An 18,808-nucleotide genomic window follows, 5' to 3' on the forward strand; every position below is an offset into this window, starting at 1 on the left:
CAGAGCAATTAATTTCATAAGGACAGATTTAACTGTACCTTAAAATTTGATGTCCATCCAATGTATCTTTCAAAATGAAAAATCAATGCCAATATACATTTTAAGGAGAAAAGAATTGCATGTTAAAATTTTTTAAAGTTCTCAAAATTTACCTTAAAAATTACTTCATCCTTAAAAACTGAGTTTTCCTATCGACTTTTAGACTCAAGTTAGTATTAGGATGGATATAAAAATGTTTACACCATCAGGGAACAGACCATAAGCATCCCAGTTGGTCTATGCTGTTCTATATCCTGATGTTGTAAGTAACAAGCGTAACAAAAACTGGGCTGTTAGTAGCAGGACCGTGGTACCTACCAAACTCCAGGATATACTGATGGGCTTCATCCACATAGCGAATGAGTTGCTGAAGGAAACTATAGGCAAATCGTTTCTCAATAGAAGGCGTGTCCAGTTCCAGGTCTTTGAACCCTCTAGGATGGCAAAAACAAAAAATGGAAACCAACATCTAACAGACTATTAGAAGGCAAGGTAAAAACAAAATACATTTTGTTAAATATCTACATACAGAGAGGGATCTTAACATTTTACATACAGCAATATATACATTTATACACAGATATAGATACACTTGCAAGGTTAGCTAATATTTTATAGCTAAAAATAAATTATAAAAAATACTTTGCATCTGATAAGAAGCTGTACTTAACAAATATTACTACACAATAAGATCTTGCATTTAGAAATACCGAGTGTCATTTCTGCCTAGAGATTTTGCCTAAATGATGAATGGGGACTTAACATAAAAAGTGTAGGGAACTCAATTATATGGCAGCTAAGGGCATTAATGTTTCCAACACGTATATTTTGAACACGCTAAATAGTAGCTCTGACATTTCAAAAGGCCACAGAGCTCATTTTCAGCATTAAATCTGACAGGGCTACTTTAATACTCAGCCTTATAACAGGAACGTATGACTGGAGTAGGTGTGCTTTTACCTGGACACAGCATAGCCGTTGATCTGCAGGAACTTGAGGATGTCCTGTGCTTTCTCCCTATCCTTGGCTTTCTCTTTGGCCGTCAGTGTATCGTAAGGCACCAGTAGCGGATGGTTTCCACCTCCTAAGAGGATGTCAAGATGAGAATACAACATAGTATTTAGAAAATAATCTGAAATAAGATACGGCTGCATTTGGGTCTTCCTAGTAGCTGAGATGGAAAGAATCTGCCTGCAATGCAGGAGACCTGGGTCCCATCCCTGGGTTGGGAAGAATCCCCTAGAGAAGGGAATGGCTACCCACTCCAGTTCTCTTGCCTGAAGGACAAGAGGAGCCTGGCAGGCTACAGTCCATGGGGTTGCAAAGAGTCAGACACAACTGAGCGACTAACACTTTCACTACTTTCACAATAGAATTTTAAACTTTCACTACAGAATTCCTGGTATCCTCAAATTATACATAGAATATATGGGACTCATCCAAGACTTTTTCCTCACTAGTCCCTTTAATGCTCCAATTAATTTTAGGAAACCTGTTCAAAAAAGACTATGCATATGCCTTCTAAGATGCAACTAAAACATGAACATAAAGACAACTGCAGAATCAAGTGCCAAAGACATCTACAGTCACACAAGAAAGAAAAAGAGGCCATGTTTTCCTTCCCACTCAAATGAACTCTGAATGCAGAGTGTACTATGCACTAAAATTTGCACAGCTGGATCCAGTAAAATTACAAGGCAGGTTTCAAGCAAAATGCTTCATTTTCTGATGCACAGAGAAAAGAGAAAAAATTGTCTTAAATTTTCCCTATGCCTCCCAGATCAGAAAGTACTTTATTATCTTTGTTGTTGTTGTTTAGTCACTAAGTCTGACTCTTTTGTGCTCCATGGACTGCAGCCTTCCAGGCTCCATTGTCCATGGAATTCTCCAGGCAAGAATACTGGAGTGGGTTGCCATTTTCTTCTTCAGGTGATCTTCCTGGGGATCCCTGGGTTCAAACCTGGGTCTAGGGATCAAACCTGGGTCTTCTGCATCGCAGGCAGAGTCTGCCACTGAGCCACAGGGAGCCTACTTTGCAGTCACATATTCCTAAACACACAAAACTCAGACTGTAAAGGTACAAGCTGATGGCTGTTAATTACCTAATAAAAAGTAGCATATGTAATTGATTGACTTAGAATTCTGGCAAGAATCTAAGTTTCTAGGATATCTCTTTTTTTTTTTTTTTTTTTTTTAGTTGGAGGCTAATTACTTCACAACATTTCAGTGGGTTTTGTCATACATTGATATGAATCAGCCATAGAGTTACACATCTCTTCTGATAAGAAATACTAAAAGCATTCTTTTAGATTTAAAAATTCTGGGAAGCATTTAAATTTTAAAAACCTGACCAAGAGAAAACCATTTATAAAATTATAAATTTTGTAAAAACATTTGCAAAAATCATAAAAATCTCAAAAGATCATATCCAGATGTAAAGATCTGGTACAAGGCGCACTATTTAAGTAGCAGCAAAAAGAATAGCTTGGTATGTCCCAGATTAAAAGTTTACAAAACACATAAAGGAATATATTTTATGTGGGATGTTGAAATTTCTTGAAATATAACTGCTAAGGAAACTCCAGAATAAAAATAACTGAAATGACTGTTTTGTTCAAATTACAAGGAAACATAAAGCCTGTGAAATGTGTCCAGTGGGGTTAAGTCAGGAGTTCCAGAGCAATCATAAATGTTGAATCGGCCCTCAAAAAAGAAATAAGCAAACAAAAGGACAAAGGAGAATATGCCATGCTCTCCTAGAGCTTGCTTGGATTGAGCGCCATCTACAGAAATGTAATCACGCAATGAACCTTCTGACCATTAGGTGACACTATGTGATCGCAAATGCAAGGGGCAGTCAGGCGCTACTACACTGACATGAAGCAGATTAAGAAGCCATCAGTTATTTTACAGTCTGATACGATTATAACTGTCAATAGACTACAACTGTCATATGATAATACTAATAAACATTCTGTGACCAGCAAGAAGGATATGAAATAAATTACTAAGCCCGCCGAGAACAAATCTGACTTCTACCATATTTTATGAAAAACTTTATAAAGCAAATATTTAATTTAATCATCCTGCAGTTATGACCTATTTTTGCATGCAGTTCTTTATTCCTAGGAAAACTGACAGCTTAATTTGTAATCCCCAATGATTCAGGGATCAGACAGTAACAGATCATTTTGGGAAAGGTAGAGAGGCAAGGGAGATGGGGGGGAGGGGGAAAGAGAAAGAGAGAGACAGAGACAGGGAGAAAGAGAAAAGAGCTTAAACTTTAAAAATCCTAAGGACACAAAGGGCTTCCCTTGTAGCTCGGTTGGTAAAGAATCTGCCTGCAATGCAGGAGACTGGGGTACAATCCCTGGATCGGAAAGATCCCCTGGAGAGGGAAATGGCAACCCACTCCAGTATTCTTGCCTGGAGAATCCCATGGAAAGAGGAGCCTGGTGGGCTACAGTCCATGGGGTCCCAAGAGTCCAACACAACTTAGCAACTAAACCACCACCAAGGACACAAAGAAACTTTGGCCTTAGATAGGGCAGATACTTTAAAGTCAGCCAGCAGACTTGAAATTATGTCCTTTGCTGTGCCACTTAGCTAAAGGCAGTGGACTACCCCGATCTGGCCCATTTATAAAATATACTGTATGGAAGGGAAGTAAAGAAACTAGCTACACTTGAGAGGTGAATAAATGTGTAGTAATTTCCAGGACTCTGTCTCAAACATACAGCACAGGCCAAGTGCATTCATTCTTGCTAAAGGGTCAAAACTGCTTGATACCTCTGCTTTTCTTGGCTTCATGACAGATCATCAGAGCCCACAATATATGGCAGTAGGAAGCAAAGAATAACAAGGAATGCTAGCTGTTTCCATTTTTCACTAATTGGGGAGCACAGATAAAATTTCTTGGACTTTCACTCCTTTATTCAAGATATACTCCTTAAACTGCCTGATTTCCCCAAACTCTGTTAGATTCTTGAAGCAGGTTGGGAAGGCACTAAGGAACAAATAACCTGGGAGAGCAGAAGAGGAAACTTTCTCCAGATTTATCTAAAGTGGATTCGTCTTGTGTACATAGACGTAGGGATGATAAAAAGGGCCCTGGGTGGGGCCAAAACAAAAGTGGGCAGCTTCAACACTGATTTTCTTAATTGCCCAGGTGTCTGAAGGACTAAAGGGGTATTTCAAGTTGTTTCCTTATTCTCTCTCTCTCAAACACACACACACACACACACACACACACACCCCACCACGCCCTCCCCAAGAGCTACAGGCCCCTCATACGCTTCCACCTCGATCTTGAAGACTGAAGCAGAGTTGTCAAGACGTGAGCTGGCTTTCTCCAGCAGAGACACAAAGTGGAGAAAAGTCACCTGGAGTTTCTGCCCTAAAACTGTCCACAGTCTCAAGCCTCGCTGGCTCCAAGACTCACTTCTCCCTTCCATCTGCCTCGATACTTAAAAGCCAAGATCCAGTGCTCTGCATTTCAACACCTGTCCTACTAGTCTGCTGTCTTAGTGCCAAAAAACTCACTGTCTCCTTTGAAAGGAGTAAGAAGACTAATTTTGCCACCTCATCTTCTAGCCTTTCCTGTAACTATGTTCATCTCTCCACACAGTACAAACCTGAATCAAGACAAGCTGGATGCAGAGGTATGGATGTCTCATTTACAAGTGATGTCCTTCAAAGAAAACACTGATGTTAGGGCACTTACTGGCTGGCTCAGAAATTAAAGGATAATGATGACTTTGTAATGCACTAACTTAGAAGGGAGTACTGAGATAGCTGCTTATTACTTTTTTATTTTAATTGGCGTATAGTTGCTTTACAATGTTATGTTCATTTCTGCTGTATAATGAAGTGAATCATCTGTGTGTGTGTGTGTGTGTGTGTGTATACACACAAATATATATATACACATATACCCTCCCTCTTGGACCTGCCTCTTACCCTCCCATCCCACCACTCTAGATAATCACAGGACACCAAGCTAAGCTCCCAGCAGTATACAGCACCTTCTCACTAGCTATCTATTTTGAAGTGAAGTGAAGTGAAAGTTGCTCAGTCGTGTCCGACTCTTTGTGACGTCACGGGCTATATACATAGTCCATGGAATTCTCCAGGACAGAATACTGGAGTGGGTAGCCTTTCCCTTCTCCAAGGGATGTTCCCAACTCAGGGACTGAACCCAGGTCTCCCACACTGAGGGCAGATTCTTTACTAGCTGAGCCACAAGGGAAGCCCAGCTATCTATTTTACATATGGTCTAATTAATTAATTTTAATTATAACCAAACCATAGTGATTGAAACATACTTAGAAAAGAATAACTAAATTTGTCATGTAATTTGCTCATGGAACAAACAGTAACTTTGTTAACTAGTTATGTGGACAATGCCCCACAAGAACTTTACTAACTGCAAATACTGTGACTCTGTGACTCTGCTCTCCATCCATCCTTCTATCTATTCATACATCTACCAGTCAACCAAAGAGCTGATCATTCATTTTACAAACATTTATACAATGTTTCTAGAAAAATAGGCCTAGCCCTAAGCCAAATTCTGGAAGAGGCAATTTTGGTATATGGAATTCTCTCTGTTCATTCCTATGACCAATTCTAATTTGTGTGATTCTGTTTCCCAGTGCTAAGTGCCTGGTACTATCCTCCAAGGAAACCTATTCCTTTCATTGTGAAATATTTTCATCCTTCAAAATGATCTTCCTCCGTATTTTTACCTATATCAATAAGTAAGAAATAGAGCTTCCTGGTGCCCAGTGCTATACAATAAGGATGACAAAAATCATAAAAGTTACAGCCCTGAACTTGAATTATATTTTCATTGGGGAAAAGAAACCCACATAGAAGATTATTAAAGAGAACACACACAAACATAAACTATGTGTATAATCTAACATTGAATAAATAACAATGAAAGAGATGATCAGTACAAGATGCACGTTAACTGAACAAAATATTTATGCAAATATTACATATTTATTTTCAGAAATATAATTTTCTTAATAAATTAAGAAAAGATTTGAGAAATGACTAAGGGAATATTAGGTCATTTTAGTATTCAAAAAAAACAGCAGGAAAGGGCAAGCAGAAGCATGTAAGAGACAGTACACAACTGGACTGAACAAAACAACGAGGCTGAGGATAGGAGATACAATGAAATGAGAGAAATATTTAGTCTGGGGGTGGAAGTCATTGAAGGAGATCTAATTAATTAAAAGGATGAGAAATATAGATATCGATGGGCTAAAATGGGCAAGAGAGACCATTTGACGGGCCATCAAAATTCTGAGACATGAGGAACTATATACTAGCAATAAGGAAATCAGAAAATAGCATTTCCACCTTGAATCTATTATAACCACATTTGAACCATTCTAATAAACTAAAGGGTATAACGAGCTCTTGTGCCAAAAAGACTACTTTATCCTTATTGTACGTTCATGGACTCAACCTCTGGTCATTTTTTAATAAGGATTTTTAAAAATATTACCTTTGGCCTCCAGTTCCAGTTTCTTTTTCTTTGCCCATATATTATGGTAGTTTTCAGCCATCATTTCTGCCATAGCCTTAAACAAACAAAAATTTTGCAACTAAGTTATACTTTAAAAGGATACTAGAAAAATATAATTTTGGTTTCCAATATGTAATATCAAACATGTTTTAAATGAATAAATTGTAGTGTGTTAGTGCTAAAATACATCTAAAAGAAAATTATTTAGAATTTCTTGTTTATAATCTGAAATTTCAAAGGTTTCTAATGATCTGTGAAATTATAAAGTAGTAAATAGCCAGAGATGATTTGATGGGAAAGGTCATTGTTCCTTGAAACGTTTAAAGACACGTGTTTTATTAATTTAATAATGAAACTTCAAACTAGCTATGGACTTTAAAAATATGTCTGTTTACAAGTTCTTATTTCAGTTTCTAAAGCTTTACAAGATGATTAAACCTTACTGAATAAAAACTGAAAGCAGGGAACATCCAAGGAACAGACGGAATAAATGTCTGTCCCAATCTAGGTGAGAGACCTTGGAGCCTCATTAACTTTTTCTGTGGCCTTTGGACTTTGACAAGATTGCCTCTAAGATTCCTTTCACTTAAGACAAGCTCACTATGTCATTTTAACATACTCATACTAGAAAATGACAAAAGGCAAGCCCAAGATTTAATAATCTTTAGAGTTTTATCTTTGTATACTTACTTCTCTTGGAATGATACTAACAATGCCAATAACACTGTGTGATCATTACATTGACCTGTCAACTTATGTCCCATGGTAACAGATTTTATCTTTTCACTCAAATCAGGCATTTCACAGTAGGCTCCTTATTGACAAAAGAGAACTATGGCAGGAGCAAGCAAAATGCTGTCAGTTTGGTTAAATAAACAACTTATAACAGCGGTCTCCAACCTTTTTGGCACCAGGGGCTGGTTTCATGGAAGAAATCTTTCTATAGACTGCAGGGGGTTCAGGATGATTTAAACTCAATACATCTACTGTGCACTTTATTTCTATTATTATTATATCAGCTCCCCCTCAGATCATCAGGCATTAGATCCCACAGGATGGAGACCCCCGACTTATAACACATATTCTTTCATGAGTAATTAAAGTGATATCTGAGTAGAGCATTATAAATTACTGATTTAGTTTCTTCTTCTTCTATATAATTATTTAATTATATTAGGGTTTTTAAAAATAGACATGATCTTTAAAGAAAATATATTATTTGGAGGAAACACCCTGAAAAGTTGTATCAACTTTTACAGCATTAAAAGCTTAGGGCACATAATCAATAAATTCCACGGACCTTCTCTATGATCAGTACATTCAATAATTCATGCTGTAAAATAATGCAGGAAATCCATGTATACTTTTTAAAAATGAAATTTGCAGAGTATTTTTAAAAATACTTACATGCAGATCTCTGGATAGTGTAACATTGCTCATGTCAATGGCTCGTGGGCTATACCCATGGGCGGCATCTACAGAAACCTAGATAATGCACAAAAAATAACATCTCATGAGAAAACCCAGTGGAGAGAGATTTAAGAGGCACTTTGAAAACATAAGGCAAGCAAATTCTCAAATGTACCATCTCCTCAGATAAAACAGGCTAGTAGCTAAACAAGCTGATTTTGCAAACGTTATCTAGCAGATTAAATTATATATGGGTGTCTGACAATTATTTCTGGTTGAATAATACATCCCAATATCTTAGGGTCTGCCAATCCAGAAAGTTAATGCTCAGGATGCGCACAATTCTGAAATATTACCCAAGTCAAAGGATAATTGATTTCTTGAGTTTCTTACAAATTCTTATCGGCTATAGTGAAATTTACTTCTCCTCACACAAATGCTAGCTAATCAGAGGTCAGTATTTATAAATGTCTTTATAGGTCAAACAGCAAAGCCCCAGGAAAGCAACCATTTCAAAGAGGACGGTGACTGGGGATCTTCTTTGGAAACCAAAATTGTGCCTAACACAAAATCTAAAATCAAAAGCATTATCTGCTCCTTGCTACAACCCTGCCCAGTACTAACCTCATTTCGCATACCATACCCAACCTGGTAGCCCAGTCCAGACCCACGGCAACCACCTCTGATTATTCCTCCTCAATTGCTATTATGGATCAGTCACAAAATTCTATCTCTTCTACCACAAAAAACATCTCTGGTATACAACCTCTATATCCATATCCACTGTCTTTGATCTAACTTAGATATTTAATGTTTTTGTTTTGTTTTGTGGAATATATACAACCTCTTCCTAAGGAGTTTCTTTCAGCCTTCTATCTCCTTCTCTGATTCCTTCTCTACTCTGTTTTCAGAAATATACTTCCAAAATATTTATTGTGTTATTCCCTGAGTTATAAGCCTTTCCACAGCACAGTAAAAATCTGCAGGCCTGGGCTAAATCGTATTTGTCTTAGTATTCCCAGAGTCTGGCACAGGCCATATTTCATCAAATTTAGGATTATAAAATGATTGTCAATCTCACAGATATTGAGATATAGCAATCACATGTCTTACAACTAATAAAAAAGTATTAGACTCTCTGCAACTTTTGTTGAATAAATGAATAAAATAGAGCTGATGTCGATAACTTTATTTGCTCCTAAAATAAAATTTTCAGTATTTAATATTCTCTTAGACCATGTTGCTTATATAACTGAAATGTATATCCTTTTGGTTTTACATTGAATTATTGAGACTGGTTTAAAGATAGACATCTCTTTATTCAGAGAGAGATTCTTTTAAAAGTTTTCATCACCTGTTTCTCCTCTTTATATATGCAGAAATCAGAAGACTGGCAAATTTCTTCTATAATCTCAAGTTACCTGGAATACATACCCATTCAGAATTTAATTTACTCTAGTCTTCTTAGCAATAATAATAACACCCACCATGTGAATGGTTATATGTAAAGCATGTAGATTATCTCATTCAAGTTTTAGAACAACTTTGAAAAGGAGATATTGCTACTTGCCATTTTAAAATGAGAAAGAAAGTGATTCAAAATAATTAAATAATTTTAACCACCATCATGTAAATAGTAAACAGCAGAATCAAGGTTTTAAGTTAATTATATCTGATTCTAAAGCACTTCTCAAATATCTTAAAACAGCCCTCAATGTCCTGCCTGATTTGGCTCCTGAGACCTCTCCTCCCATCTTGTTGTTAGTCCCTAGCTCCAACCTTACTGCATTCCTTGTTTTTTCTCACAAACTTCAGGCTACTCCCATACCTCAGAGCATGTGCACAACTTGTCACATTCTTCCCCTGGATATGTCTAACTCTCTTAGCTCTATTCAATTTATCTTCTCCATGAAATCTATTCTGATAACACCATATAAAATTGCAACTCATCCCCACAGGTTATTCAGCTCCCTCCTCTGCACTCACAATCTGACTTTCCATGCTGGTTTCTCTTTCCATAATATTGATCATAGTGTGATATAATATGAAATTTACTTAAATCTGTTCTTTACTTTCCCCATAAGCAGGAAACTCCATGAGAGCAGAGGTGTTTGTCTATTTTGTTCAGGGAACTATCTGAAAAGCTTAGGACAGTGCATGGAACATAGCAGGTGCTCAGGAAGTATCTACTGAGAGAATGAATGAATCATTCCTCTGCCCTAGCCTGTATTTTAGTTCAAGATAGGTAACAAAGCACAAGCTGGAATCAAGATTGCCGGGAGAGACATCAATAACCTCAGATATGCAGATGACACCACCCTTATGGCAGAAAGCAAAGAACTAAAGAGCCTCTTGATGAAAGTGAAAGAGGAGAGTGAAAAACGTAGGCTTAAAACTCAACATTCAGAAAACTAAGATCACGGCATCTAGTCCCATCACTTCATGGCAAATAGATGGGGAAACAATGGAAACGGTGACAGACTTTATTTTGCGGGGCACCAAAATCACTGCAGATGATGACTGCAGTCATGAAATTAAAAGATGCTTGCTCCTTGGAAGAAAAGTTATGACCAACCTAAACAGAATATTAAAATGCAGAGACATTACGTTGCCAACAAAGGTCTGTCTAGTCAAAGCTATGGTTTTTCCAATAGTCATGTATGGATGTGAGAGTTGAACTGTAAAGAAAGCTGAGTGCCAAAGAATTGATGCTTTTGAATTGTGGTGTTGGAGAAGACTCTTCAGAGTCCCTTGGACAGCAAGTAGATCAAACCAGTTCATCCTAAAGGAAATCAGTCCTGAATATTCATTGGAGGGACTGATGCTGAAGCTGAAACTCCAATACCTTGGCCACCTGATGCAAAGAACTGACTCACTTGAAAAGACCCTGATGCTGGGAAAGATTGAAGGCTGGCAGAGAAGGGGATGACAGAGGAGAGACTGAGTCACATCACCAACTCAATGGATGCGAGTTTGAGTAAACTCCAGGGGTTGGTGATGGACAGGGAGGCCTGGCATGCTGCAGTCCATGGGGTCACAAAGAGTTGAATACGACTGAGCAACTGAACTGAACTGAACTGAGGTAACAAATTTCACTCATCCTCTTCTCCTTCTTAGGATAGAAGCTTATTTTTAGAATTTGTTTAAATAATGTATATTCTACATGCGTAATAAAAACTAGATGCAAGAAAATAAAATTGGGGGTAAAAAAATGACCATTAAGAACCTGTGGAATACACCTTAAATTGCCAGAAATGTTCTCCTTTTCTGCTGACGTGAGTGACTACCAAGTCAAAATTCACCAGTTTAGCACCTCAGATCTCCCCACTTCTAATTCTATCAGCATTTTTACACTCATTCTTTTTTATTATATTAAAGTACAGTTGATTTACATAGTTGTACTAATTTTTGCTGCACAGCAGTAATTCAGTCACACACATACATTTATATATATTCTTTGTTCACATTCTTTTCCATTATAGCTTATCCCAGGATACTGAATATGGTTCCCCACGCCGTACAGTAGGACTGTGCTGTTTATCCATCCTGTCTGTATATAACAGTTTGCATTTGTTAATGCAAACTCACAGTCCTTCCCCTTGGCAACTACAAGTCTATTCTCTATGTCTGCATGTCTGTTTCTGTTTCATAGACAAGTTGATTTGTGCCATATTTTATTGATAGATTCTACATATAGGTATATACTCTTATTCTATATCCTATCAAGTTATTGGCTTTGTCTATGCCCATATATTATCTTAATATGCAAATTATAAAACTCTAATTGAGTAGTAAATTTCCTGAAATCATGCTTACAATGATCATAATTAGGTCCAATATTGACTGCAATATATGCTCACCACATTCGTGATTTGTAAGCATTACAATGCAATCCTTACAATAACCTTTTAAATTAGATGCTCTTTGCTGTTTTATTTTTAAGAGGAGAACACTGCAGCATAGGAAGGTTAAGCAGTGTGCCCAGGCTCAAAAAAGCTATCTGCTCCATGGTGAGGCCAGGACTTCAAACCCAGATCTTGCTGAGTTAAATACAGGCCACTTCTGCCTTGCAGACAGAGTGCTGAGTCCCAGCGGAAGGAAATGAAGAATACCGGCTCAGAATCATGTCAACAAGTGATCTCAATTCATCCAGGTGTAGTCCTTAATATAAACTGATGCCATCAAAAGTGTTCCTTAATTTATTCAAGAGTGTACCTATTACACAATAGAAAATATCTTTATAATCACATGGGAAATCAATACTGGAGAGAAGAAAGACATTAAGAAGAAGTTTGGCAAGATGATAACTGAAAAAGATGATAATACTCTAAGGTTAGTAATTAAGAAATGATAATCCATTTTAACATTTCAAGTTATATTGGATCATGTTTAAATAATGTTAGGGTGAAAATAATGACAAGGATTATAAATATATTTCCAGCATTTGCTGCTTTCTGTTTCTGACACCGATAGAAATATTCTTTTCTTTAAACTACTAAAAGTCAAAAAGTAACATAAACACAAACAAGCTCTTTTATTTACCTTTGAAGAAATGCTTCCTGGCATTAAAAATATATAAATAATAATGGTAATCATGAGTTACCATCTACTGAAGTAAACAGATTAAGGAATGTGCCCAGCAGTTTATTTCTACAGAGTGGAGGTCCCAGGATTGACGTCTACCTCTACGGCTGTCCCTCTTAATCCATACATCTAGCATAGGCACCTCCTAATATTTTTGAATGAACAGGGGGTTTAACAATGTATGTCATATATCACTCATGTCACTGAAAGTCAGTAAGACTTAAGTGATGGTTATATGGGTATCATATAAAATCATATTTATTGAGGGTTTAACAGGCACTGAAAACTACATTACGAGCTAAGGGGGAAGTAAGGAAGAAAGGAAATAAACACAACATAACATTTTTTAGCACTCTTGAGAAAAGTTTACTTTAATTCAGCAAAACAGTTAATTTTCCTGGGGTTAAAGAAAAAGGTAATCCTTTTCTGATGACTGACTGGTTATAGTTTATAATTTACAGAGTCTGTGATGACTTTCAATGTTTCAGAATCAGTTTCTTAAATCTGGGGTAAGATTTTATATCTGACATGATCCAGAACCATTTTGGAGCTTGTTATGTTTCATCGTCAGTTACCGTTTTGCTTTGTTTTTTTTTTCAGGGGTGCTTGCAAAAGTATGCAACCCATCAGTTACTTTAATCTTCAGGGGAGCATGGCTAAAACCATAGAATGACCATTTGCTTCTCTTGCTTTGCTGATAGTCTTGAAATAGTCTAGAGACAAGACAGGAAGAGGCTACTTAGCAGTCGGCCCTACCCGCTCTGACAGCACTGGTGAGAAGACATCCGGCAAAGGCAGCAGCGAGAGAATGGGGTACCCCTCGTGCCGTGCGGCCCCTCCCTGCCTTCTCTGGGCTGTGCTCCCCATGCTATGTAGGCCCAGTTTTTTCTGGCTAAGAGACAGGTCTTTTTTCTTATCTGCCTTCTACCATTTCTACTCTTTAGTACTGGCTCACAGAATTGGGGCCATTATTATTTCAAAGGGCATGCTCTCATTCAACACACGCAGTTTTAAATTAGAGCCCATAATTTTTTTTTTTTATATGGTTTCAATTTTTTTTTTTTTATTGGTTACTTTGATTTCTTCTTCTTTTTTTTTTATTATTATTATTTTTTTTTTCCAGTGGGTTTGTCATACATTGATATGAATCAGCCATGGATTTACATGTATTCCCCATCCCGATCCCCCCTCCCACCTCCCTCTCCACCCAGTTCCTCTGGGTCTTCCCAGTGCACCAGGCCGGAGCACTTGTCTCATGCATCCCACCTGGGCTGGTGATCTGTTTCACCATAGATAGTATACATGCTGTTCTTTTGAAATATCCCACCCTCACCTTCTCCCACAGAGTTCAAAAGTCTGTTCTGTATTTCTGTGTCTCTTTTTCTGTTTTGCATATAGGGTTATCGTTATCACCTTTCTAAATTCCATATGTATGTGTTAGTATGCTGTAATGTTCTTTATCTTTCTGGCTTACTTCACTCTGTATAATGGGCTCCAGCTTCATCCATCTCATTAGGACTGGTTCAAATGAATTCTTTTTAATGGCTGAGTAATATTCCATGGTGTATATGTACCACAGCTTCCTTATCCATTCGTCTGCTGATGGGCATCTAGGTTGCTTCCATGTCCTGGCTATTATAAACAGTGCTGCGATGAACATTGGGGTGCACGTGTCTCTTTCAGATCTGGTTTCCTCAGCGTGTATGCCCAGGAGTGGGATTGCTGGGTCATATGGCAGTTCTATTTCCAGTTGTTTAAGAAATCTCCACACTGTTCTCCATAGCGGCTGTACTAGTTTGCATTCCCACCAACAGTGTAAGAGGGTTCCCTTTTCTCCACATCCTCTCCAGCATTTATTGCTTGTAGACTTTTGGATAGCAGCCATCCTGACTGGCGTGTAATGGTACCTCATTGTGGTTTTGATTTGCACTTCTCTGATGATGAGTGATGTTGAGCATCTTTTCATGTGTTTGTTAGCCATCTGTATGTCTTCTTTGGAGAAATGTCTGTTTAGTTCTTTGGCCCATTTTTTGATTGGGTCATTTATTTTTCTGGAATTGAGCTGCAGGAGTTGCTTGTATATTTTTGAGATTAATCCTTTGTCTGTTTCTTCATTTGCTATTATTTTCTCCCAATCTGAGGAGCCCATAATTTTTGCTACCAAGAGTGGGGCAGAATCTATGTTTCCTGGCAAAACTTCACATCACTTCCATTATGTAATAATTTCCTTATTTCCTATACAATTTAGAGGGGGAAAAACAAACCCAGATAATTCTATTTTCTGCACTCTGAGTAGGTTGTATGTACCACTAGCCTAAATCTTATCATTGGAGTAGGTTTAACCTGATTGTCTCTAACACCAAACTGTGAGTCTTTTGGAACAGAATCAGATCTTATTATCTTTATATTCCCAGGACTCAGTGTGTGCTCAACATTTGTTTAAACAGATTAAAACAAAATAGAATTTAGTTAGAAATAGGTGCAATCATGATATATGCTTTTATGAACTTCTATGTTCATGATACTTCGGAGAATTTTATATAAAATATGCACCTGGGCTACCAGATGGTGCTAGTTGTGAAGAATCTGCCTGCCGATGCAGGAGACACAAGAGACCCAGGTTCGATCCCTGGGTCAGGAAGATCTCCTAGAGCTGGAAATGGCACCCCACTCCAGTACTCTTGCCTGGAAAATTGCATGGGGAGAGGAGTCTGATGGGCTACATTCCACGAGGCCACAAAGAGTCGAACATGACTGAGTGGCTGAGCAGAGTAGGCCCAAATCAAAACTTCAATCTGTTTAACAGTATATTTCAAATGTGAAGCATGTGAAACACATGCTTTGAGTGTCTTCATTTTCTGCTTTCAAAAATGTTATCAATATAAATGGCAACAAAAAACACAATATTTTGGCTAAACCAAATATGGTGACCCAAACAGTTTGAAAGGGACAACGGTAGGTTTAGCTCCTAGGAGAAATCAAAGAGCCAGCTGGTATCTGGTCAAGGCTAGATTCTCTTCCAACAACAAAGAGACAACTCTATACATGGACATCACCAGATGGCCAATACCAAAGTAAGACTGATTAAATTCTTTGAAGAAGATGGAGAAGCTCTATATAGTCAACAAAAATAAGACCTGGAGCTGACTGTGGCTCATATCACGAGATCCTTATTAAAAAATTCAGACTTAAATTGAAGAAAGTAGGGAAGATCAGTCAGGCCATTCAGGTATCACCTAAATCAAATCCCTTATGATTATACAGTAGAAGTGACAAATAGATTCAAAGGATTAGATCTGATAGACAGAGCACCTGAAGAACTACGGATGGAGGTTCATAACACTGGACAGGAGGCAGTGACCAAAACCATTCCAAAGAAAAAGAAATGCAAGAAGGCAAAATGTTTGGTACTTTGCCAACAAAGGTTCATATAATCAAAGCTATGGTTTTTCCAGTAGTCATGTGAGAGTTGGACCATAAAGAAGGTTGAGCACCGAAGAATTGATGCTTTCAAACTGTGGTGCTGGAGAAGACTCTTGAGAGTCCCCTGGACAACAAGGAAATCAGCCCAGAATATTCACTGGAAGGACTGATGCTGAAGCTGAAGCTCCAATACTTTGGCCACCTGAGGCAAAGAGCTGACTCACTGAAAAAGACCCTGATGCTGGGAAAGATTGAGGGCAGGAGGAGAAGTGGGAGACAGAGGATAAGATGGTTGGATGGCATCACTGACTCAATGGACATGACTTTGAGCAAACTCTGAGATATAGGGAAGGACAAGGAAGCCTGGTATGGTGCAGTCCGTGGGACTGCAAAGAGTCGGACACAACTCAGCAACTGAACAACAACAAAGGTTCCCAAGGTGGAGGCTGTGCTTACTGTGTCCTCTTGAGCACAGAAGCCCCACGGCCACGCTCTGCTGAGCTGAGTGACTTCTTGACTTGGCCCACTAAGTGTGCTCTTTCACTCCTGCTCTGCCTGTCCAGTTGTATATCTTCCCTTTGCAAGTACATCCATGGAAGTTTTACGTCCAGATCACTACTGTCTGACCGCTCCACTAGCCCCTAAGAACCAACCTGCAGTACTTATTGGCAAGGAGACAAAACCTCTATAAACAACCTAATTGTAGGTAAGGAACACATTTATTAATATACCTTCAAGACTTTATCATCAGGTACTCCTTTACATACAGTCAGAAATACAATCTGACAGATGAACTCTAAAGCCTAAGCTTACTTAAAGAAAAAAGTAGACTTTCTAAACTTTATATTAGTCTTCAGAATTTTCAAACTAGTTGCTGTGGAAAACACAATAATTAAATGAAATACTCAAATTATTTTAAAATGACATAAACATCACTGTGATATTTACCTGACTTGTCTGAGAAATACGACGGGTACGGTTATAAAGGGCCATGCTGTCTCCTTCCCGTGTCCTTTCAATTCTCCATCCCCAAGCCAGCATAGTTTTTAAAGATTCTTTGATTGGCCAGCGATAAATTTCTTTTTCCTAGTAAGAAAAAAAAGAGAAAAAGATGGCATATGATGAACCTAAATAAAAGTTTAAAATAGTTAATGCTTTCTTCTGAAATATTCTACCTTCACCTAAACATTTTTGATTAGCACTTTTTATTTAAAAATAAAAGAGGAAAGTAAAAATTCTGAAGAGCGGAGTGTGAGCTGAAATCTAGTTTGACTCATGCTGCTAAGAGGGATCCTGGCTTATAATAACATGAGGTTAATTGTCTTTAGTTTCCCTAGAAAGCAGAAACACTCTTAGGAGAAAGTTCCAGATTATACGACATGTGCTTGACGGCTTTTCTACAATCTGAACAAACAGAGAACTAACTTATTCTATAAGCAGAGAGCCAGGAAATCCTTTACAGTTCATTTGTCAGGATACTTTCCCCCCAAAGAAGTAAAATACATGAAAACACAAATAATAAAAATATTAATATATATTACTTCATTATAACTTAACAAAAGACTCTTTAGATTGATAAGAATATTTTCTAAAGTTCTTAAAAATATAGAAGAGGAATAAAAACTTTTTAAAAAGCAGAAAAATATTACATAGAAAGGAGAATCACCAGTAAAATACTGAAAGAAAATGGGATTATGAAGAAAAAGACAAGACAAAAAACTGTAAAAAGGAGACCTATGAGAAAAGGTAAAAATAGTATGCATAAAGAAGACATTTTAATAAGAAATTCACATAGCAAAAACTTCCACCCCCAAATTAAAACTATGTAAACTGAAAAAAAAAAGTCACCTTTTCAGATAACAGTTTATATGGCTTCATTAATGGTTGAACTTTAGATGAGTCTGAATATATTTCTCCATAAATCCATCCATTTGCCAACTAAAAAAAATCAAAATTGTTTTACATGCATTAATTTTAGAGTGCAGTTGTGCATGTGTTTAAGTATGTACTTGATATATCTAAAATCAACCAAGATAAGCATTAAGGTTTGAACTTTTGTCCAGTATAAGTCAATATAAAGATTTTCGTCCTAGTCAATATTATTCTGAGTAATCACTGGGAACAATTTTTTGTCTGTTTGTTTCTCAGACCAATTTTTTGTTTGTTTGTTTCCCTGCAGCCTCTACAGGGAAAGTAGAGAGTCGTAACAACTGGACCACCAGAGAATTTCCTGGAACACATTTTATTTCTGCAGAGATGAAAAGCATCCAGCCTTCCTTAGAAGATCTGTGATTACGTCAATCGCCCTCCCCTAGCAGGAAGCTATAGGCTGCACAGCCAATGTGATATTCATTTTAGCTTATCAGGTTTAACTAAGGACCTCAACCTGTGACACATGTATGTGAGACACTCATTTTAATCTGAAGCAGCTATTTAATTTGGAAGCCTCCCTAAATAATGCTATTTGTTTTGCTACTCCTGTGTTCAATGACCTTGCAACACATTTGTCCCACATGCTTTTGCCCGTATAATTTGGCACACTTCACTGTTTCCCTGTATCATATCATGTATGTCTATGGAATCTAATTAGGCTGAAACAGCTCAGGACCACTTTCCTGTAAACTTCCTCTCCATCACCACCCCTAACAGCTTAGTACCTAATAGAGTCTTTAAATAGGGTAGATACTTCAATCTTACTGACTTACCTACTGCTGCTGCTGCTGCTGCTAAGTCGCCTCAGTTGTGTCTGACTCTGTGCGACCCCATAGACGGCAGCCCACCAGGCTCCCCCGTCCCTGGGATTCTCCAGGC

At 37.7% G+C, this 18,808-nt stretch overlaps 1 protein-coding gene across 12 annotated transcripts in view; it reads right to left on the reverse strand.

The window, feature by feature from the left end:
• RYR2 (ryanodine receptor 2) overlaps window positions 1–18,808 on the reverse strand; it is a 794,016-nt gene that overhangs the window by 183,875 nt on the left and 591,333 nt on the right. For all 12 annotated transcript variants that reach the window (XM_043925904.1, XM_043925902.1, XM_043925903.1 and 9 more), the window contains exons 55-60: window positions 17,846–17,935; window positions 16,946–17,083; window positions 7,988–8,065; window positions 6,560–6,635; window positions 1,000–1,123; window positions 358–473 (exon numbers count right to left, since the gene is read on the reverse strand). In XM_043925904.1, the coding sequence (XP_043781839.1) occupies window positions 358–473; window positions 1,000–1,123; window positions 6,560–6,635; window positions 7,988–8,065; window positions 16,946–17,083; window positions 17,846–17,935 (622 nt within the window). The remainder of the gene's footprint in view (window positions 1–357; window positions 474–999; window positions 1,124–6,559; window positions 6,636–7,987; window positions 8,066–16,945; window positions 17,084–17,845; window positions 17,936–18,808) is intronic.

This window comes from Cervus elaphus, chromosome 15, assembly GCF_910594005.1.
Source record: "Cervus elaphus chromosome 15, mCerEla1.1, whole genome shotgun sequence".
NCBI lineage: Eukaryota > Metazoa > Chordata > Mammalia > Artiodactyla > Cervidae > Cervus > Cervus elaphus.